We start from the raw sequence: 23088 nt of genomic DNA on the forward strand, positions 1-23088 counted from the left end.
TTAAGATGGCTGGGGCATTCTGGGAGTTGAAGTCCCCCATCATCTTAAAGGGGCCTTGATGGGAAATATTGGTAAAAACAAAGCATTTTTCCCTCCACCTATCTTTCCAATTAGAGTTTTGCATTTAGATCATTTTAATTGCATTATATCATTGTAATCGAGACAACCTATCTCTTCTTCTCCCCCACCCCAACTTTTCCTCATCCAACCAGGCTTGGGGCAGAAACAGAACAGGCCATAAAGAGTCCTCCGGACGCCTAGAACGCCGCCAGGGCCATAGAGAGGAAGCGAGGCCCGCCGGAAGTCCGGAGTGCCCTCGGTTGTTAGGCGCGCCGAGCGGGCCTTAAAGCCGCCACCCCCGCGACCCGGAAGCAGACTCGCGGGTTGCGCGGGAGCGACGGTTGGAGCGCGAGAGCAGGTGAGAGTCCGGACTCCGGAGGGAGGGGGGAGACGGCGGGGCTGTCGCGGCCGCTGGGGGGGAGGGGGCGCCTCCGCGGGGTCAGAGGTCGAGAGGGAAGTGGGGAGGGAGAGAGGGAGGGCGCGGGAGGCCGAGCTCGTCACTAAACGAGGAGGAGGGGGGGGAAGGGACGCATCGACCGTCTTCTGGGCTCGTCTATGGGGAATCGTCCAACCTTTGAAACAGCCCCAAATCATAAAGTAGCTTCTACACACACACACACAGACATTATGGCGTGGCCACTTGAAGATGTCCGGACTTCAACTCCCAGAATTCCCCAGCCAGCATTCGCTATGCAGTTCTGTGTGATTAGATAGATACATAGATACAACCTATATTTAAAAATATAGGTGTGTGTCTGTCTATATGTTATGTATTCAAAACCTTACATATGTTTATATATGTATGTATGTATGTGTATATACATATACATACATACACATACATACACCCGCACATATTATGGTATGCAGTTCTGTGTGATTATATTATATATATGTGTGTGTGTGTGTGTTTGTGTGTACGTACACACACACATATATATATATACATATATACACACACACACACACATATATATATATACATACACATATATATATATACACACACACACACACATATATATATATATACATACATACACACACACACACACACATATACAACATATATTTAAAAATGTAGAGGTGTGTCTGTATATGTTACGTTATGGTGGCAAATAACTAATAAATATAAGCAGACACACAGACACATACACACATATATATGTCTGTATCTGCTTATATTTATTAAATATTATTTGCCACCTTTCTTCCCGCGGGGCTTCTACAGGCAGCTCACAACAGCCGACAGGAAGACATGGAAAGTGGAAACTAAACAGAAGCAAAATAATAGGATAAAATAAACAATGACAAAGAAAATGAGAAAACATCACTATGAGAACAAAAAGGGGGATACTATCTCTTTTTCTATCTATATATCTATATCTATATATGTGTGTGTGTGTACATATATAATCAGCAGTGTGCGTATGTATACACGCAATATTTAAGTGAGAATATGTGTGTGGGTGTATAATATTAACTATGCATATATGATATATAGATATAATCTATAATTATGTGTATAATGATAGTTATATATATAATTATGTGGGTGAATATAATTATATGTATGTGAATATAGGTTATCTATATAAGAATGTGGGACACAATGTCTTAGTGGCTAAGACGCTGGGCTTGTCGATCAGAAAGGTCATATCGGCGGTTCGAATCCCCAGCGCCACATAACAGAGTGAGCTCCTGTGACTTGTCCCAGCTTCTGCCAACCTAGCAGTTCGAAAGCAGGCAAAAAATGCAAGTAGAAAAACAAGCAAAACAAGGTGGGAAGGGAACAGCGTTCCGTGCATCTCTGGCATCTAGTGATGCCGGCCACAAGACCACGGAGACGTCTTCAGACAGCGCTGGCTCTTCGGCTTTGTAATGGAGATGAGCACCGCCCCCTAGAGTCGGGAACAATGGGCATATATGTGCCAGGGGAACCTTTACCTATATAAAAATGTGTGTGTATGTATATGTATGGTTGGATAGTCTCTTTGAGGTGGCCCAGTGTGTAGAATCTCCTTGCAAAAGATAAAGGGAGGGATCCTTGCAAGAGAAGCTGCCTTAGCTTACGCAGGGCGGAGAAAATCCCGGGTGGAGCTCCATCGGTGACCAGGGGAGCTAAAACGGTGGTTGGAAGGGGTGGTGGAGGGAAGCCACGGACTCCTCAAGGACCATGGCGGTGCCCGAGGGCACCCTGCACTGTGCCCTGGGAGGCCTTAGGAGAGGCTTGAACCAGGCGGCAGAAGCCACATTGCTCTGCGCTCCGGCCACTAGAGAACTGGGTGCGGTGCATGGGGCCCTTTGAAGCATCTGGTTGCCTCCCAAAGGTTGCTCCAGATGGAGAGTGTGGACGTAGCCTGATACTTCAACTTGACTTTCAGCAGACTTTCCACAAGGGTTGTGTTAACTGACCATCGCTGGTGATGGTCATAACAGGTCACTTCTGTCCGCCTTCATTCTTGAAGTGTGAGAGCAAGTAAAGGAAATGTAATCTTAATAGTTCTTAGTGTTCTAATCTAGTTAAGTAATGAATGCTTTAATATCTTTATTTCTTTTTATTTCTTTCATATCTTGTAAGCCATCTAGAGGCAGCTTACGGGTCAGATGGGTGGCATAAAAGTGTAATAAATAAAAGAAATAAAAAAAACTTGCAAGAGGAATCAAAGCCAGCTCGGGAGAAAGGGCCAGAGGCAGGTCTTTGCATCTGAACGGTTTCTAATTTGTTGCAGCCCCATTAACTGCTTTGGCCCGGAAGGCGTCTGCGTGAGGTCAAAGCTGCACTTTTACAGTTCCTAAAAAGCATTTGTGATTGTGTTTACCTACAGCAGTGGTTCCCAAACTTGGCAACTTTAAGACTTGTGGACTTCAACTCCCAGAATTCTCCAGCCAGCTCTGCAGAGCTGGCTGGAGAATTCTGGGAGTTGAAGTCCACAAGTCTTAAAGTTGCCAAGTTTGGGAACCACTGACCTTTGGGGAAGAAAAAGGTTCAGCCACAGTAGCACAGAGCAGGGGTGGGCAATTTTGACCCCTTCCGGTGGGCTTTCTTTTTCAAGCTTGCCCGCCAGCCCCATAGCTGGATGAAGGATTGTCCCATGGCTTTCTGGGTTTTCTCTCCTTCCCACCAAAGTTGTGCAGTGAACTGGCAGTCCTCGACATATGACCATAAGGGAGAGCCTTCCCATCACAGTTGCGTGTCTTAAGAAGCGATCCATCCGGTTTTATGACCTTGTTTTGCAGTGGTTTTAAGCAAACCTCTGTGGCCACGAAAGCGAAGGGCTGCGGTTTTGCTGAAAACCAGACATACAGGAAGTCCTTTGACTTGCGATCACAATTGAGCTCTCTTGCTAAGCGAGACGGCCGTTAAGTGAATTTTGCCTATTCTCCAGCCAGCTCTGCTGGCTGGAGAATTCTGGGAGTTGAACTCCACAAGTCTTAAAGTTGCCAAGTTTGGAGACCCCTGGTTTAAGTGCCGGCCTCCCCATTGACTTTCGTCACAAAAGGGGACACTCGCAACCCTCATAAATCCACGCCAGTTGCCAAGTGTCCAAATTCTGATCACGTGACCACGGGGATGCTGCAGTGGTCGTAAGTGTGTGAAGATGGTCGTAAGTCTCTTTTTTTCAGTGCCGTTGCCACTTTGAATGTTCCCTAAATGGATTGTTGTAAATTGAGGACTTAAGTGCCTGTTTTCTGCCACGCTACTATTGTAGAACACCTGATTGCAAAACTTCAGATGGCCTTAAACGCCCCCGGGGTCCCATGACCCAGGAGGTGGGGTCCCAACCATTGGCGCTTGGGATCTTGGTTGTCGGTCGCCTTCTCTGGGCCAGTTGTGGTCGTAAGTCGAGGACGAGAGTAACCTGTTGATGGCTCTTGCTCTTAAACAGAAATCGCCCAAGGAGGTTTGCAAAGTAGCCAAACTGGCCTTGTAGTAATCCATCCCATAGTAACGGAGGGAGGGAGATGTAATAGGATGCCTTGAAAGACTTTCTAGGTCAGGGATGGCTAACTCTTTTGCCATCATGTGGTGGAAGCCCGCATGCGCACACCCACACCTATAATGCAATGTGCACGCAACATCCATCGCGCACTCAGTACCCCTGTCCATGCACATGACCCCCTGCGCTCCCCCCGTGCATGCATGCTTGAACAAAAACCCCTTCCCCTGTGCCCTGTCTTGGGCCCAGCAGGCCTCCCTGAACCCTCCTAGGACCAAAACTGGGGTGTGGGGGGGGGGTACCGCACCCCTGCTCCCCCATGAATGCACCTTTGACCCTCCGCACATGCGCAGGTCTCCCTCAGGCTCCCTGTGCATGTGCGGCAGAGACCCGAAAATCAGCTGGCCAGCAGGAGGCGCACACCTATGTGCGGTGGGGCTGAGCTATGGCGACAGCTGGCGTTCCTGCAGAGGGCTCCGTGTGCCACCTGTCATCTCCATCATGGATCCTTGCCCTTAAACAGAAATCACAACATCCACCCGCGCACTCCGCCCCCCTGTGCTTCTTTCTTTCATGAGCTTTAAACTTCATGATGCTTGCCTGGAAGAAGGGAGAAGGAGACTTGGGGAAATGCAACGGGTAGGAAGGAATTCCACTTCCCTTACTTACCTGTCGTTCTTGCAGATTTCTGGCAGCTGCTCTTAGTATTCTTGTAGGCAACGTAGTCGTAGCCTTGGCTGCATTGAGTCTGGCCAGATGTTTAAGAAACCCGAGTAGTACCATTCCCAGGTCATTGCGCTCGAGGGGTCTAAGGCACAGAGGTGGGCAGCTATACCCCCTTGACAACCTGTGGACTTCAACTCCCAGAGTTCCTGCCGGCTCAGGTCGTAAAGGGTCCTTCCCTTCCCCACCATCCAGTCAGAGCTGAAGAAGCTTCCTGGATGAGACGTGAAATACACACACACACACACACATATTATGGCAGTGTTTCTCAACCTTGGCCACTTGAAGATGTCCGGACTTCAACTCCCAGAATTCCCCAGCCAGCAACAGACTTGAACAATTCAGTGTCTAGGACAGTGTTTCTCAACCTTGGCCACTTGAAGATGTCCGGACTTCAAGTAGCCAAGGTTGAGAAACACTGCTATAGAGCATAGAATCCTAGGGCTGTAAGGGACCTTGGAGGTCTTCTAGTCCAGCCCCCTCTTCAAGCAGGGGACCCCTGCCCAGTCTCCATTGCAGGAGGTTTTTAAGAAGAGAACGACAGCCATTTGTCCAGGATGGTATAGGGTCTCCTGCTTGAAGAGGGGGCTGGACTAGAAGACCTCCAAGGTCCCTTCCAACTCTGTTATTCTGTAACTTTCACACTTCTATGGACAGGGATTTAGCTATAGAGCAGTGTTTCTCAACCTTGGCAACTTGAAGATGTCCGGGACTTCAACTCCCAGAATTCCCCAGCCAGCATTCGCCCCCCTCCCAGGTCAATTGCAAGCCGTTTATATAAAATGGTAAAAGTTCCCCCCCTACCCGCCTCACACATCTGGGCTGGCCATTCCTGACTAGGGGGCGCTGCTATTTTAAGTTTATATACAATTCAGTGTCTAGGACAGTGTTTCTCAACCTTGGCCAGACATCTTCAAGTGGCCAAGGTTGAGAAACACTGTCCTGGGTGATGGCTGAGAATCTCCAGAGATTAAAGGGGTCCAGAGATGCCCATCCCTGATCCAGCAGATGGTGCTGTTGTGTGACTTTGCTATCTCTCTCCTGACCACAACGTTGCTTTATTTAGTTGCATGAAGTGTACAAACACACACACACACACACCCTGGAAAGAATCCCCGTCTCTGGGCAACAGCAGGAAGAAGAGTAGTGGTGCTGGAATCTCCACAGTGCAGCTGCTCTCTTTCTCATGTGGGATTAAAGCAGGGGCGGGTGTCAAACTCGATTTCATTGAGGGCTGCAGCAGGATTGCTAAATGAGACAGTTAAGTGAATTTTGCCCATTTTCCGACCGTCCTTGCCACCGTTGTTAAGTGAATTGCTGCAGTTGTTAGTGTCAGTAACATGGTTGCTAAGTTGCTCCAGCTTCCCCATTGACTTTGACCGTTGTAGCTTTGAACGGCCACTTAATGACCTGTTGTAAGTCGAGGACTACTGTACTTAGCTGCTAAGTCAGTGTTTCTCAACCTTGTCGACTTGAAGATGTCTGGACTTCAACTCCCAGAGTTGAAGTCATTCCCGACTCTAGGGGGCGCTGCTATTTTAAGTATAAACAATTCAGTGTTTAGGACAGTGTTTCTCAACCTTGTCGACTTGAAGATGTCTGGACTTCAACTCCCAGAATTCCCCAGCCAGCATTCGCTGGCTGGGGAATTCTGGGAGTTGAAGTCCGGACATCTTCAAGTCGACAAGGTTGAGAAACACTGTGCTAAGTAATAGTAGGATTTCTAGTAACTGTCAGCATCCTGGCTTGGACTTCAAAGCCTCTTGCCTGAGTGGAGAGAGAGAGAGAGAGAGCATCGGTTGCATTTTCCACTTAGTTTCCAAATGCAACCCGTTGTAAATTGCTGTGTAGGATCCTCACACCTTAGCAGGAGTGCTGTGCTGTTTTCCCACAGGATCTGGCTTCCGTCTGCGGAAAGATTCCCTCTTCCCGCGGGCGCAGAAGCCATTCTTCCTTCTGATGGTGAATTAACTTGCCTCTTTTCTCCCCTCCTTCCTCAAAGGAAAACCAGTAAAACCAGTTGTGGAGACAAATCTCGCCTGCGCAAATTTAATCAATGAGAGACAGACGGTACAACCTCTGCTACTAACAGGCTGGAGCTAGTAAGGTGTTTTATGTTTGCAAGCGGTTGCTTTTCCAACTTCCAAAAATCATAACATTGGAAGGGCCATCAGGGATCATCTACTACAAGTTGTAAGCCTCCCTCCCGAGCGCCTTTTTCTCTGGCAGCTTGGCACCACGGGCTGCTCCTTCGGTGTTTCACCCGCGGGGCAGATCAAAGCACCCTGTGGGGTGGATCCACCCCCTGGGCCTAGAGTCTGACACCCCTGGAGTTGGAGGTGAAGTTCCCAAGAGCTGACCTGATTAATTCACGAGCCTCGAGACAAAGTTCAAAAAAAAACACCCATTCATTTATTAGGACTAACGTCTTGGCGGGGACTTCTGTGGAGTCGAAACTAAATCCCACTTAATGACGCCTGAACTTTACCCCTCTGTCCCCTCCCCTCGGCCTGACGTCATCAATCCCATTCGCCAACAGGGCCTTGCGGGAGGGTTCTGGACATGCCCATTCATCATATCCCAGTTACAAGTATATGAGACTTTTTACTCCGGCCAAAAGTCTGCATGGCATTTTCCTCCCGTCTCAAGCTGATAGTAGTCGTGGATAGCCTGTTCTTGGCAGGGGTTTTTCCTAGCGTCGGATCCGAATCTCCTCGGCTGTGGTTCAGCCCATGGGGCCTGGGCGTGCCCTTCCTATTGGCTGCTATCGGCCTTTCCTTCTGCTGCCTCATCCTTTCCTTCTGCTCCTCCCAGAAGCTGCTTTTCAGTCCTCCTGCCCTCTGCTGCCCCAGCTTCCCCTTCGTTCATGTCCTTGGGCAGAGGGCAGTGCCCCAGCCTGAAGGGAACAGGTACCCTGGCCTTAACCACCACAATTGAACCCCAGATTTCTTTTGCTAAGCGGGACAGTCATTCAGTGAGTTTTGCCTCATTTTACGACCTTTGTCGTCACAGTAGTTAACTGAATCACTGCAGTTGTTAACTTAGGTAGATAAGTAAATCTGGCTTCTTCGTGGACTTTGTCTCTCAGAAGGCCACTATAACGGGATCCCGTTGACCCCGGGACATTGCAACCGTCCTGAGTACATGCCAGTTGCCAAGCAGTTGGATTTTGATCCCATGACTGTTTGATCCCATGACAATTACTGTCACTAAATCAGTGGTTCCCAAACTTGGCAACTTTAAGACTTGTGGACTTCAACTCCCAGAATTCTCCAGCCAGCTCTGCTGGCTGGAGAATTCTGGGAGTTGAAGTCCACAAGTCTTAAAGTTGCCAAGTTTGGGAACCACTGCACTAAATGAACTGTTGTAAGTCAAGCATTGCCTGTATAAGTGGAGCCTGGTCAAGAGGTTCCTATGTTCCTTTAAAAATTGTTCGCAATATTTTTCTTACAGCGTGAATGTTTCTTTTTTAATGCTGTAAGCAAGCCGGCTGGGGAATTCTGGGAGTTGAAGTCCTCCAGGCTTAAAGTTGCCATGGTTGGAGACCCCGCAGTGGAAGCCCCCCAGAATCCCTTTGCAAGGAGATGGGCAGCAAATAAGTTAAATACATAAATTAATAGTAAAATATATTTCTTCTTCTATATCTAGCTATCTATTCTTATTTTTATTCTATGTTTATTTATTTATTTACATTTTATGTACTTATTTATATTATTTATTCATTTATTTTTATTATATATATTATATATATATGTGTGTGTGTGTGTGTTTATTTGTGCTGATAAATAAATAAAGGGAGACTAGTATAGATCTATTTCAAGCTATTTAGCTCTCATCAGCTAGCCATACCCTTACTGGGATTTGAACCTGGGCTATATTACATACTAGGCAGACATCTTAGCCATTAGGCCACAGGCTCTTATCCGTTATATATAGGATGTATGTATGTTCCAGCATAGCTCTGGAGCGCCTCAAGCAATTTCAACCAAACTTGGCACACAAATAACTTACTTTCTGGAAACAAATACTGGGGAGTGAGGGGGAGACACCCCTGGTGTGTGTGTGTGCCTCTGTGTGTATCTTCCAGCATAACTCTGGAACGCCTGGGCCGTTAAGGAGAGCAAGTGCGGATTCCTAGAGCAGCAATTGTTTGTGATATCCGTTCCTTCGCAGCTTCCTCTGGAAAGCCAGCCGTGACGTTCATCCTCCAGTGGACCAATGGGGAAGCGGCTGATGGATTTGGGCCAAAGTGCCAGGATCGTAGACATGGCGGGAAGGAGGAGCGCATGGGAGGGGGGGAAGGGAGAGGACAAGGATGATGGGCATGGGAATAGAGGGAAGACAGCCCCCTCTCAATAACTCCCTGTCAGACACGCTTCCACGCCTATAAATACCGGAGCAACTCCGGATTATCAGCAAGTAAATAAGAGAGAGTGAGGTGAAACTATTTCAGGTGAATCAAGCCAGCCTGAATGTGTATTGGAATGCAGCTCTTGCCGGCCACTGATATGGGATAGGTTCTTACCTGTCTAAGCATGCCCTCTGCCCACTCATATCAGAGGATTATTAGTAAAGTCGAACAGCGCAGGGCTTAGGAGAGAGCTGAACTGGGGCTCCATTGTGGAGATAATTAGGATCTCTTGGAATATCTCCTTTTCATGAGAATGTATTTGGGGTGCTTTGCTGAAGTCAAGGTATATTATGTCCGTGGCATACCCTCAATCTACCAAGCTAGCAACTGCACAGCTACAGCAATTGGGTTAGTCAGGCCTGACTTGTTTATGCCAAAACCAGACTGGCCCTGGATCACCAATATTCCATTTTAAATTGCTTTGATCAAATTTTAGTAATAATTTGTTTCTGGAACTCTGCACGTTGATGTGGCGACCGGGTTTAATCGGGCGCGGCTTAGTCGAGCACGGTTTTGTCGTGCCACGTTTAATAAATTCATTTATTCAGCATGAAATGGAGCTTAGTTATGTGGCATGAGGCTGTAAATTCTGCAATGTCAGTGAGTCAACAGTGGGTCAGAGGAGGAGCCGCTGCAGGGCAGAGATGACAGTTGCTCTAGAAAAATTATGATTTAAATCGAGTTGATTTAAGCCAAGCCTTTTTACTAGTGATTTCAGTCCTGATTTCAAACGGCTTGATTTAAATCAAATCCACCCTGCTTCTGCTCTAATCACTTTGGCTCTAATAAAGAATATATCCTGGACTGAACCTGGGCCAGGAGTCTTTCTTTCCTTTTATTTATTTTTTTTAGGTTCAAAAGTTTTATTTCTTTTAAAACAAACATTTCATCATTCCTCAATCAGTAAGACATTGGAGTACAATTTTTTGTGTGTCAAAATAGTTCTAGTTTACCACCAAATTCTTGTCTAGCCTAATGTATACCCCTCCCTCCCTCCACCCTCCCCCCCAAACCCCCTCCTCCTTCCCCCCCCCCCGACTTCCCAGAACCCGTACACGGTATGGATTTCTAACAAACACAGTCTAAAATCTATTGAGAAAAAAGAAATAAACAAATTAATGACATCTCTACGTTGATCTTAGCTTCTTCTTGCTGAGCTAACTTTAAACAATTTAAATCATTTCTGATCTTAAGCATAGGCTAACTGGAATTTCTTGGTCCCGTATTTATTTTGTATATAGTCAATCCATTTTTTCCAGTCTTGTTTATATCTCTCATTTGAGTGATCTTTAAGATATGCCGATATTTTAGCCATCTCGGCTAAGTTTGTGACTTTCAATGTCCATTGGATAGGAGTCTTTCTTTCCTGACTGACCCTCGACCTCTCTCTTCCCAGCCAGGGCAAGGCAGCAGCCAACATGACAACCAGCCAGAAGCACCGGGACTTTGTGGCCGAGCCGATGGGTGAGAAGCCGGTTGGCACGTTAGCGGGGATTGGCGACGTCCTTGGCAAGAGGCTGGAAGACAAAGGGTTTGACAAGGTATCCTTCGGGCCCCTCCATCCGACAGCCAAACCTGGATCGTAGCTGGAGGGAGGGGGGGGGGGGCGATGCCGTTTTCCTTTCCTGGATAAATCATTTTGAGCCCCTGAGAAGTTTTGGTGGGGTCCCCGTAGCTTTGGGGGAAAGCAGCCTCGCTTTTCCACGGCCTGTCCCAGGGGGGAGAGCCGATGGTGGCCCAACCAGAAGGGCCCGTCTGGGGAGACCGAGAACTAAGAAAGAGACATGGATCGGTCAATGCTTCACCCATCCTGACCCCAGGAGACACGGGGTAAAAGGATAATTGCTCCCTTTCCAGTGCAAAATTCATAAATTCATACAGTCACACAGAAGTGACTCTCCGATTTACAACCTTTATAAAAAAAACGTATAATAAGGACTTGTTTAAAAAAAGCCCACCCCCACAAGGCAGCAACTGTGCAATCAAATCAGCCACTTGGTTGGCTCCTCCCCATTTGGGGTCCCCAGGAGACCACGAGGAACCGGGTGTTTAGGGCTCCTTGGAAACGCAGCAAGGGGGATTAAAGTGGGATTAGATTCCTGGTGATTGGCTTGTAATCACCCAATTGGCTTTCCTGCCTATGTTGGGACTAGAACTCCCCGTCTCCTGGTGACTGGCAAAACTCACCCAATTGGCTTTCCTGCCTAAGGCGAGACTAGAATTCACGGTCTCCTGGTGATTCATCCACAGTCACCCAACCGGCTTCCGTGCCTAAGGCAGGACTAGAACTCCCCGTCTCCTGGTGATTGAGCCAAAGCCAATCTTTCCTACCTAAGGCAGAATTAGAACTCGCAATCAAAAGCGGAGAGCTTTGCTGCTCTGTTGGGCTTTGCAGTTCTTGGGGACCAGAGCCTTTATTTACAATATTTTTTGGAGTATAAGTCACCTTTTTTCCTCAAAAAAGAGGCTGAACATCCGGGTGCGTCTTATACACTGAATATAGCATTTTTGGCCTCCCGAAGCCCCGCCCCCTTTACCAAAATGGCCGTGCATACCCTTATGGAGGCTTTCAGAGAGCTCCTGGGGGCTGGGGAGGGCAGAAATGAGCAGAAAATGGGTTGTCCCCCGTCCCCCCCTCCGGCAGCACTCTATAAACCTCCTTAAAGCTATGCATGCAATATTTTTGACAAAAAACAAGCCCATTTTCGTAAAAAACGGGCCATTTTTTTTGCTCATTTCTTTCCCCTCGAGCCCCCCAGGAGCACTCTGCAAGCCCCCCCCTCCCCGGCTATTCATGCCTGTTTAAAAAAACACGCCCGTTTTCATGAAAAATGGGCCGTTTTTGGGAAGTTTGCAGAGTGCATAAACTTTTTTTCCCCTCTTTAACTGATTGATGAGAATTACATTGATCAAATGCTATGCCAGCAGAAACATCTACCTATCCAGTGTATTTCTCTCTCTCTCTCCCTCTACCTACCTACTGTATTTCTCTATCTCTCTATCCCTCTATCTACCTACCTACTTTTTTAAAAAATAATTGCTTCTTCAAAACCTTGGTGCGTCTTATACTCTGAAAAATACAGTAGTTATTCAATGTATTGAGCTACTTACAGTGGTTCCCAAACTTGGCGACTTTAAGACTTGTGGACTTCAACTCCCAGAATTCTCCAGCCAGCTCTGCAGAGCTGGCTGGAGAATTCTGGGAGTTGAAGTCCACAAGTCTTAAAGTCGCCAAGTTTGGGAACCACTGAGCTACTACATTTCTGTGCTGCCCATGTCGCTATCCAAGGACTCTTTAGCCTCCCGTGGCTTTGTTTTCCCTCCGGGGTGTCAAACTCGATTTCATTGAGGGCCGCATCGTGGTTGTGTTTGACCTGAGGGGGGGGGGGCATGGCCAGCTCAATGTCACTTGTGTCGGGGGGGCACTTGTGGTGGCCCAGGGGGGCTCCTGCAGCCCTCCGGAAGTGAAAACAGATCTCTGAAAGGCTGGATGCGTCCCTCCCGGACTCCATTTTCACTGGCTTGGTGTTTTCAGGGCAGCCCTTGAGTTTGACACCCCTGTTTTAATGCTGTGACGCCAATCCCTGTTGCTCACTGCCCTCCCTTTCCCTTCTCCCCGCTCCCTCCAACGTCTGCAGGCTTATGTCGTGCTGGGCCAGTTCTTGGTGCTGAAGAAGGACGAAGACCTCTTCCGCGAGTGGCTGAAGGACACGTGCGGAGCCAACGCCAAACAATCCAGAGACTGTCACGGGTGCCTGCGCGAGTGGTGCGATGCCTTCTTGTGAAGGTGTGGGGGGTCAAAGCCCGGGCGGGGCTCGGAGGGCTTCTATAGGCAGCTGACACGGTTCCCCTCGATCCTCCTCCGCAAAAAACCCCTCTCGGCTTTGCAACACGCACGAGGGGCCTTTCGGGACCCCGCTCCGAAAACTAGACAGAAACGATTGCGCCTTTTTAATCCCCCTCCCCTTCTGCCCCTCCAAGGAGGGAGTGGAGGAGGAGGAGGGCACCGTGTTCCAGTCTCGGCTTCCCCCTTTTTGCAGCTCCGTCTGTTGAATTCTTCCTCCCCTGCTGAATTCTCGGCTTTCCCGGGCTTTGCAGTTTAACTCCTGGTTCCAAAACAATTGAGATTTGTATTATGAAAATTGGTGCAGAGGTCCTTGGTCTCTTCTCGGATCTCTGGGGGACTTGACGCCAGCGCGGCTGAACGTCAGGAACCCAAATAATGATTTAAATGTTTTTAAATCAATAAAAATCAGCTGTGTTTAATACTCCAGGGTTCTTGAAAAGTCATTGCAGCATGCCTGAGGGTCGCTGGAAGAAGGTTGGGGGTAGATCTTCAAGGTGCTAGTCGTTACTTTTAAAGCCCTACATGGTCTAGGACCTGGTTACTTACCTCCCAACGATCAATAAGATCGCACAGGTTGAGCCTCCTCCCGGTGCCGTCGACCGGACAATGCTGGCTGGCGACCCCTCGCCTTCTCAGGCGAGGAGAGGAGGGCCTTCTCTGTAGCTGCACCGAGAAGAGGGCCTTCTCTGTAGCTGCACCGGCCCTGTGGAACGATCTACCCGTAGAGATCCGGACCCTTCCCACTCTCCCGGCCTTCCGTAAAGCCACCAAGACCTGGCTGTTCCGGCAGGCCTGGGGCTGTTGATCAATATCCAGCCCCACTTAGACAGAATGGATGGTGTGTAATTTTAATAATTGTATCTTTTATCTTAAAATTTTAAATGCTTTTTTTAAAATCTTGCCTGTAAGCCGCCCAGAGTCCCAAGGGAGTGGGCAGCATACAAATTTTATTAAATTGAAATAGATCTCAGGTAGGGGGTGTGGCAAGTCTGCCCCCCACCCCCGGTTGAGTTTTTTTTTAAATTGCTCTCTTAATCTCACTATACAAGAGGGGTGATCAACCTTGGCAAGCCCTCAACTCCCGGAATAACCTGTTGGGGATTGCTGGGAGTTGAAGTATAGTATAGTCTTTATTGTCGTTGTACAAAATGAATAAAGAAGTCCACAACATTGCCAAGGATGGAACCGCACCCACACGCAGGGAAGGTGACCCAAGGCTCCATCTTAGGCCCAGGACTTTTCAATATCCTCGTGAATGACTTAGATGGGGGAGTAGAAGGGAACTTGCTAGATTTGCGGATGATACTCAGCTGGCAGGAATAGCCAACACCCTAGAACAGTGTTTCTCAACCTTGTCAACTTGAAGATGTCTGGACTTCAAGTTGAAGTCCAGAGATCTTCAAGTTGACAAGGTTGAGAAACACTGCCCTAGAAGGGTTCCACCACAAAACCGCGTTCGACTAAAGGGCGCTCGACGAAACCGCGTAGCTGACGTCATCACAGCGCGGAGAAAAAAGCACGCTGTAAACGCTAAACCTAAAATTAAAACCTAAACCTAACCCCCCTAAACCTAATCCTAAACCTAACCCTAATCCTAACCCTTAACCTAACGCTAAACCTAATCCTAACCCTTAACCTAACCCTAACCCTTAACCTAACCCTAACCGTTAACCTAACCCTAAACCTAATCCTAACCCTTAACCTAAACCTAACCCTTAACCTAACCCTTAACCTAACCCTAACCGTTAACCTAACCCTTAACCTAATCCTAACCCTTAACCTAAACCTAACCCTAACCCTTAACCTAACCCTAAACCTAACCCTTACCTTAACTTGAATTGGCTTGCTTTCAAAGCGCTATTTAAAGCGCCCTCCTTTCTCCGCGCTGGCTGTTGTCGCCCTGCTGATGACGTCAGCGACGCGGTTTAATCGGCCGCGCTTTAGTCGAGCGCGGTTTTGTCGTGCCACGCCCTAGAAGATGGGCTGCGGAGCCAGATGGATCTCGACAGACTTGAACACTGGGCCCTGTCTTTAACAAAATGAAACTCAACGTAGAGAAAGGGAATGTCCTATATATACTTAGGCAAGAAAAGCCAACTGCGTAGGTACAGACTAGGTAAAACGTGGCTTAACTGTGGAAGGGATCATGGAGTCCTAATGGACAAGGATTTAAATATGAGCCCGCCATGTGCTGCAGCCGCCAGAAAAGCCAACGCAGTCCTTGTCTGCATTAATAAGAGCGGTAGAATCGAGATCAAGGGAGGTACTAATACCACTCTATAAAGCCTTAGTAAGGCCACACCTAAGAGTCCTGCATCCAGTTTTGGTTCCCAGATTCTAAACAAGACGTTGAGACTCTTAAAAGGGTGCAGAGAAGAGCAACCAGGATGATGAGGGCCCTGGAGACTCAAACATACAATGGAGGGTTGTGGGAACTGGGCATGGCTGGTCTAGGGAAGAGAAGGACCATAATTGGGATTCACCAGGTTCTGACAAGTTCTGGTGAGCCAATAGTGGAAATTTTGAGTAGTTCGGAGAACCGGTAAACTGGCCATGCCACCCATCTATTCTCTGCCTTCCGAGTCCCAGCTGATGGGGAGGGAATTCTGGGAGTTGAAGTCCGGACATCTTCAAGTTGCCAAGGTTGAGAAACACTGATTTAGAGGCTGTATTGAACACGGCAACAATCCCTTCCCCTGCCAGGCCCACAGAACCAGTAGTAAAAAAAAAAAATTGCATCTCACCACTGAGAAGGACCAGGGGCAATCTCCCGATATTGGACGGGCTGCCCCAAAGAAGACAGGCCCACAGAACCAGTAGTAAAAAAAAAAAAAATTGCATCTCACCACTGAGAAGGACCAGGGGCAATCTCCCGATATTGGACGGGCTGCCCCAAAGAAGACAGGCCCACAGAACCAGTAGTAAAAAAAAAATTGCATCTCACCACTCAGAAGGACATGAGGGCAGTCTCCCGATATTGGACGGGCTGTCCCAAAGAAGAGAGGCAGGTCAGCTTATTTTTCCAAAAGGCAGGAGAAGAACCAAGGGACGGAAACTCATCAAGGAGAGAAGCAATCTGGGATTGAGGAGACATTTCCCAGCAGTGACAATCATCAGTGGGAAGTTCTGGGTTCTCCATCGCTGGATGTTTCTAAGAAGAGATTGGACAAGCATTGCTTGGAAATGGTCCATACTTGGGAACTTTAAGACTGGTGGACTTCAACTTCCAGAATTCCCCAGCCAGCATAGCTGGGAGTTGAAGTCCACCAGTCTTAAAGTTCCCAAGTTTGGACACCCCCTGGTTGAAGGTCTGCTTGAGGACCACAGTTCCCTTAAATATGGGCAGCCCTGCTCCAACCGGTTCTCTCATGCTCCTCTGGCAAGCAGCCCCTCTCTTCCTCCGGGGAATCCGGACTACACACACTTCCACCGCAAAGAGGCTTAAGCCGGTTCCCAGCCCTCCTGCCTTCCCACGGGCAAAAGGATCCCAACCGCCACAGGGACACAATGGAGACAGCTTCACAAAACCAAACCAGGGCTAAAGGGAGAATCACGGTCGGAACGAGTCTCCTAGCCCGACCTCCTCGCTCCAGCAGGAGAGCTTATAGAAGGTCTCCTTATATAAGGGTTATAGGGATGCAGTGGCTAAGATGCTGAGCTTGTCGATCAGGAAGGTTGGCAGTTCAGCGGTTCGAATCCCCAGCGCCGCGTAACGGAGTGAGCTCCCGTGACTTGTCTCAGCAACCTAGCAGTTCGAAAGCAGGTAAAAAATGCAAGTAGAAAAATAGGAACCACCTTTGGCGGGAAGGGAACAGCATTCCGTGCGCCTTTGGCGTTGAGTCATGCCGGCCACATGACCACGGAGATGTCTTCGGATAGTGCTGGCTGTTCGGTTTAGAAACGGAGATCAGCAGGAGCTTTTTAAGATTGTCAGAAATCAAAACTCCCACAGTGCAGGACTCATGATTAAATATCAATATATTTATATTTCATATTTCTAAAGAACCCATCTCCTTCAGAGACGAAATTAAATTAAAATCTGCATTATCCAAACTATATTGTGAGTCTAAAGTGGCCTGGTATGGGCACACTTTACAAACCACGTTAAACCATGGCCTGATACAAGTGTGCGAATGCATTGTGTTATTAGCCGCAGTGGCACCGGTGGTTAAGAGTGCGGTGCTGCAGGCTATTTCTGCTGCCTGCAATTTGGTAGTTCAAATCCCACCAGGCTCAAGGTTGGCTCAGCCTTCCGTCCTTCCCAGGTGGGTGAAATGGGGACCCAGATTGTTGGGGGCAAGAGGCTGGCTCTGTAAAGCGGCTTAGAGAGGTCTAAAACGGACTGTAAAGTGGTATATAAGTCTAAGCGCTATTGCTATTGACTTAGCCTTCCATCCTTCCCAGGTGGGTCAAATGAGGACCCAAATGGTTGGGGGGCGGGGGGGGGAGGCTGACTCTGTAAAACCGCTTAGAGAGGGCTGTAAAGCGATATATAAGTCTAAGTGCTATTGGTATTATGCTCGTTATCTCCTGATGCTCTAAATAATTACTTAAATTGAAGCAAAGTGCTGCTAAGTGTTTCTCAACCTTGGCAACTTGAAGATGTCCGGGCTTCAACTCCCAGAATTCCTCAGCCAGCGAATGCATGGCTGAGGAATTCTGGGAGTTGAAGCCCGGACATCTTCAAGTTGCCAAGGTTGAGAAACACTGTCCTAGACACTGTCCTTAACTGTTTATAAACACTGTCCTAGACACTGTCCTTAACTGTTTATACACTTAAAATAGCAGCGCCCCCTAGAGTCGGGAATGACCAGCCCAGATGTGCGAGGCGGGGAGGGAGGGAACTTTTACCATTTTATATAAACGGGTTTCAATTGACCTGGGGGGGGGGGTGAGATGGGGGGGGGTTGCATCCCTGGCAGGGAAGCTAAGTTTGCGGAGACTGCGGGCGGAGAGGATCTGCAGCGGGGCGCCCGGGGGCGCCCGGGCTGCGTGCCGAGCCCTGACCCAGCAAAACAGGGGGCGGAGCGGAGAAGAGACCTGCCCCCTTTTCCAGGGAGGGGGGGGAAGCGCTGCAGCTGGTCGGTGCCCGCAACTGCTCAGTCGCTTTGGAGGATGGCAGCGGTGGCGTTTGCGCTTCTCGGGCTGGTGTTGGTACTGGCGGCGCCCGCCGCGCTGGCGGCTCCGGGCTGGGCAGTGCCAGCCGATGTGCGCGGGGACTCGGTGCGGGAGGCGGCCCGCTTCGCCCTGGCCGAGGCTTTCCCCGAAGGGCATCCGCGGGGACTGTGGGCGCTGCGCGGAGCCAGGACGCAGGTCAGCCGGCGGGACAGCCCTTGCGGGGGGCGCCAGGTTGGAGATGCGGGGGGAAAGCGGCGGGGGTGGGGGGGGACGAGCCAGGGCTGCAGGACGAGGGTGGGGGGGGGAATAGTGGCCGGCCTGGGGGAGGGCTTTCCCCCCCTCCTACATCTGAGGGCCCCCCCCAAGCATTTTTTATGAAAAGTTTTTTTTTAATCTGCCTTTTTTTAGAAAAAAAACCTTTATTGAAAATTGAAAGCATTAAAATGCATTAAAAACAATTTCGTGCAAGTTGCAATCCTTTTTGGCAACACTGGCATAATAACCATTTGTTATTCAAATACACTGTTTCGAACATTTCATGTTATTTATCCGTTGATCCCAGTTTTCCCCAAGTGTATAATATTCTGAGTCTTCCTTTTTTCTCTTAACTCCAAGGTGAGTTTATCCATCTCTGGGCAATCAAGGAGTTTTGGGATGATTGTGGATTATTTGGACATTGTGCCAGCACTATTCTCACCTTAAAATATATAATCAGGATTCCTTTGCTTGCCGTCCCTATTTTATTTTAACCACAACCCTACTTTTCTTTCCTTTTATCTTCCTTCTCTACTTTCATCTTTCCTCCTCTCCCTTTCCTTCTTCCCTTTCTACTCCAAGCATTGAGGACTACACTTCCCATGCACCCTTGCCAGTGGGGCTCGAGCTGGTGGGAGCTGTGGTCCAAAGAGCCAGGCTCCCTCCCTTCCAAGGCATTGAGACCTTCCCCCTAATCCAGGATCTGGCTGGACCCCCCATCTGGGCTAAAGTCTGTTCATAGCATGGGTAGAAGAATGTGAATGTTCTCATCTCACTCTCCCCCCCCACCTCTAAAATGCAATCTCCCCCCACCAAGGATGTCCCCCTCCTCATCATTTTCCCTGTTTCTCCTCTGGGAAGTTACTCAGCGACTGCCCCATCCGTTCTTGTAAAGCAGAAAGGGACTTTTAAATCCACTTGTGGGAACTTTAAGTCCTGTGGACTTCGACTCCCAGAATTCCCTTGTGGAAGTCCGCTGGTCTTAAATTTCCCACAAGTGGCTCTCGAGGAATTAGAGCAGTGTTTCTCAACCTTGGCGACTTTAAGTCCTGTGGACTTCGACTCCCAGAATCCCCCAGCCAGCTTTGCTGGCTGGGGGATTCTGGGAGTCGAAGTCCACAGGACTTAAAGTCGCCAAGGTTGAGAAACACTGAATTAGAGCTATTATCATTTGCACCCTTAGCGATGCAGGATGAAAAAAACATGCCCCCTCTCTAACAGCACGATGCTGAAGCCGTACCTTATAACTCCATACACCCCCAGCCTCCAGAGAGCTTGGATCCCCATGCCCATCGTCCTCGGATCAGCCCCTTGGAATGAGGAGGCTTGTGACCCCCTGTTTATCTGGCGAGATCAGGGGAGGCCCCTTGGCAAGGAGAGAGGCAAGGGGGTGCCAGGCGCTTCCTGCCACCCACAATGGCCTGAAATGAAGCCCCCGAATCATGTTGCTGGAGCAGTTGGCTCCAATTAACGTCAGTTTGGCTCAGCGCTGAGCCCGGCGGATGGCTGGGATCTCATGAGCTTTGGATGTGTTATGTAAGAGGATTCACTCCTTGACTAAAGGCCACATGCCTCTCAGCTGACCCTCCATCCCGAAGCTGCCTCCTCCTCCCCCTCTTCCTTTTCGTAGGACTCCTGAGGTTCTCTTTTCTTGCATTTTGTTGTACTGATTTTATTTTATTCAATTGTCTCATTTCACTTTAATTCATTTTAGCAACAACACAGACTTATATCTAAGAATATATCTAAGAATATATCTAAGAATATATCTAAGAAGGAAGGAAGGAAAGAGATAGAGAGAGAGAAAAGGAATAGCAATAGCACTCAGGCTTATATCCTGCTTCACTTTTACAGCCCTCTCTAAGCAGTTTACAGAGTCAGCTTCTTGCCCCCAACAATCTGGGTCCACATTTGACCCACCTCGGAAGGACGGAAGGCTGATTCGACCTTTAGGAAGAAGGAATGAAGGAAGAAGGAAGGAAGGAAGATAGCAATAACCCCTAGACTTATATCCTGCTTCGCAGTGCTTTTACAGCCTTCTCTAAGCGGTTTACAGAATCAGCCTCTTGCCCCCAACAATCTGGGTCCTCGTTTTACCCACCTCGGAAGGAGGGAAGGCTGAGTCGACCTTGAGCCAGTGAGAATCGAACTGCTTGGTAGTTTGCAAAATTAGCCTGCAGTAGTGCATTTTAACCATTGTGCACCATGAATGGATGGATGGATGGATGGAAGGAAGGAAGGAAGGAAGGAAGGAAGGAAGGAGAAAAAGGAATAGCAATAGCACTTGGACTTATATCTCGGCTTCTCAGTGCTTTCCAGGACTCTCTAAGCCGTTTTACAGAGTCAGCCTCTTGTCCCCAACAATCTGGGTCCTCATTTCACCCACCTCGGAAGGAGGGAAGGCTGAGTCAACCTTGAGCCAGTGAGAATCGAACTGCTGGCAGTCTGCAAAATTAGCCTGCAGTAGTGCATTTTAACCATTGTGCACCATGGATGGATGGATGGAAGGATGGATGGAAGGAAGGAAGGAAGGAAGGAAGGAAGGAAGGAAGGAAGGAAAGAAAGGAATAGCAATAGCTCTCAGACTTCTATCCTGCTTCGCTTTACAGCCCTCTCTAAGCAGTTTACAGAGTCAGCCTCTTGCCCCCAACAATCTGGGTCTACATTTGACCCACCTCGGAAGGACGGAAGGCTGAGTCGACCTTTAGGAAGAAGGAAGGAAGGAAGGAAGATAGCAATAGCCCCTAGACTTATATCCTGCTTCACAGTGCTTTTACAGCCTTCTCTAAGCGGTTTACAGATCAGCCTCTTGCCCCCAACAATCTGGGTCCTCATTTGACCCACCTCGGAAGGAGGGAAGGCTGAGTCAACCTTGAGCCAGTGAGAATCGAACTGCTTGGCAGTCTGCAAAATTAGCCTGCAGTAGTGCATTTTAACCATTGCGCACCATGGATGGAAGGAAGGAAGGAAGGAAGGAGGGAAAGGGAAGGAAAGGGAAGAGAAGGAAAGGAAAGGAAGGAAGAAGGGAACGGAAAGGAAGGAAGGAAGGAAGAAGGGAAAGGGAAGGAAAGGAAGAAGGGAAAGGGAAAGAAAGAAAAAGGGAAAGGGAAGGAAGGAAGAGGGAAAGGGAAGGGAGGAGGGAAGAAAGGAAGGGAAGGAAGTTAAGGAAGGAAAATAGCCATAGCACTTAGACTTATATCTCGCTTCACAGTGCTTTACAGCCCTCTCTAAGCGGTTTACAGAGTCAGCCTCTTGCCCCCTAATAACCTGGGTCCTCATTTTATCAATCTTGAAAGGACGGAAGTCTGAGTCAACCTGGAGCCAGTAAGAATGTGTGCTCAGGGCCTCTGAACAGGGATAGAAATCCCCCCTCCATGCCCCTCCTCCATACCTTTGATAGTAGAGCCTGAATTATTCCTTAAATTTTTTTTAAAAGGGTGTCTGTAGAGATGACAGCCTTTGTGTGTGGTCCTCTGAGCATGGACAGAGTGCTTTCCCCCTTGACGACTTTGAGCAGTTGTGGATGAGCAACTGGCATTGGAGGATTAGGCCAAACAGGGTGTTTTTTTTCTGCAAGATTCTACCTGGATCTGGGATTTTTGCCGTGTTCAATACAGCCTCTAAATCAGTGTTTCTCAACCTTGGCAACTTGAAGATGCAGTCCAGACATCTTCAAGTTGCCAAGGTTGAGAAACACTGATCTAAATCTTGTTAAGAGAACTTAGCCTTCAAATTTGCTTCACGGTGCTTTTTACAGCCGTCTTTAAGCGGTTTACAGAGTCAGCCTCTTGCCCCCAACAATCTGGGTCCTCATTTTGCCCACCTTGGAAGGATGGGAGGCAAGTCAATCTTAAGCCCAGTTGGGATCGAACTGTTGGCAGTGGGCAGAGTTTAGCCTGCAATGCTGCATTCTAACCACTGCACCACCATGGTCTCAAAAGCTCCACATTCCGGACCTTAACCAGGATTAACGACACGCCACTCGTGTGGGAGCTTTTAGGTTACTTCAGTTTAATTCATTTTATTCTAGTTCATTTTAGTTTCAGTTCATTTGATTTGGTTTCGAATTTAAATCCCGCCTTTATTATGTTTCCTGCCTGAGCAGGGGGTTGGACTAGAAGACCTCCAGGGTCCCTTCCAGCCTTGTTATTAAAAGCCGCTGGAGGTTGCAAACGTATCTGATAGACCTTCCTCCTCCTATATTTTCCCCATAACAATGAACACAACCCTGTGAGGTGGGGCTGGGCTGGGAGAGAGGGACACCCAGCCAGCTTTCACAGCTAGGGCAGGACTAGAACTCATGGCCTCCTAGTTTCTAGCCTGCTGCCTTTTGCATCTAACATGAGATTCTTGCAGGCAAAGAAAACCCATTCAGTGACTGAGACAATCGTGCCCTTCCGGGGACGGGAATTTCACATCTTAACGGAGATGAAAACTCAGCGTTTTTCTCCCGGGAGTCTCCAAAGTTTCTGCTGGTCTTTGCAAGAGCTAGGATCCTCTGTGTAAACCTCCCGGAAGAAGCTCCTTGGATGAAGGGAGAGGCGGGGAGCCAAGCAGCCTTGAGCAAGGACAGCCCCTCCTGTACAATTCTCACGCAACCTGTTTAGCCTCCTTTTTTCCAAAGCTTTGGTTCTTTCTCAGAATAACAAGAGCCGGAAGGGACCTCAGAGGTCTTCTAGTCCAACCCCCTGACCAAGGCAAGAGTCCTTATAACCATTCCAGGCAAATGGCTG

At 48.5% G+C, this 23088-nt stretch overlaps 2 protein-coding genes across 3 annotated transcripts in view; both read left to right on the plus strand.

Moving 5' to 3' along the window:
- The first annotated feature begins 287 nt into the window (after positions 1-287).
- Positions 288-13403, plus strand: BANF1 (barrier to autointegration nuclear assembly factor 1). Its single transcript, XM_087702993.1, has 3 exons — positions 288-418; positions 10532-10676; positions 12774-13403. The coding sequence occupies exons 2-3, from the start codon at positions 10554-10556 to the stop codon at positions 12918-12920; spliced, it is 270 nt and encodes an 89-aa protein (XP_087559119.1). The 5' UTR covers positions 288-418; positions 10532-10553; the 3' UTR covers positions 12921-13403.
- Positions 13404-18054: 4651 nt separating this feature from the next.
- Positions 18055-23088, plus strand: part of CTSF (cathepsin F) — a 38852-nt gene continuing 33818 nt past the window's right edge. Inside the window, exon 1 of one of the 2 annotated variants that reach the window (XM_087702961.1) lies at positions 18055-18331. In XM_087702961.1, coding sequence (XP_087559087.1) covers positions 18098-18331 — 234 coding nt within the window. In that variant the 5' untranslated portion in view covers positions 18055-18097. The remainder of the gene's footprint in view (positions 18332-23088) is intronic. The other variant, XM_087702962.1, reaches the window with a different exon arrangement.

Source organism: Thamnophis sirtalis, unplaced genomic scaffold (genome assembly GCF_051295495.1).
Source record: "Thamnophis sirtalis isolate CommonGarterSnake01/CBP01778 unplaced genomic scaffold, rThaSir2_p1.2 scaffold_18, whole genome shotgun sequence".
Classification (NCBI taxonomy): domain Eukaryota; kingdom Metazoa; phylum Chordata; class Lepidosauria; order Squamata; family Natricidae; genus Thamnophis; species Thamnophis sirtalis.

Excerpts from the sequence above, each read along its gene's own strand:
- BANF1 (XM_087702993.1), top strand. The coding sequence starts at position 10,554 with ATGACAACCAGCCAGAAGCACCGGGACTTTGTGGCCGAGCCGATGGGT. Across the intron at positions 10,677-12,773 it reads AAGACAAAGGGTTTGACAAG|GCTTATGTCGTGCTGGGCCA; the intron begins GTATCCTTCGGG and ends CAACGTCTGCAG.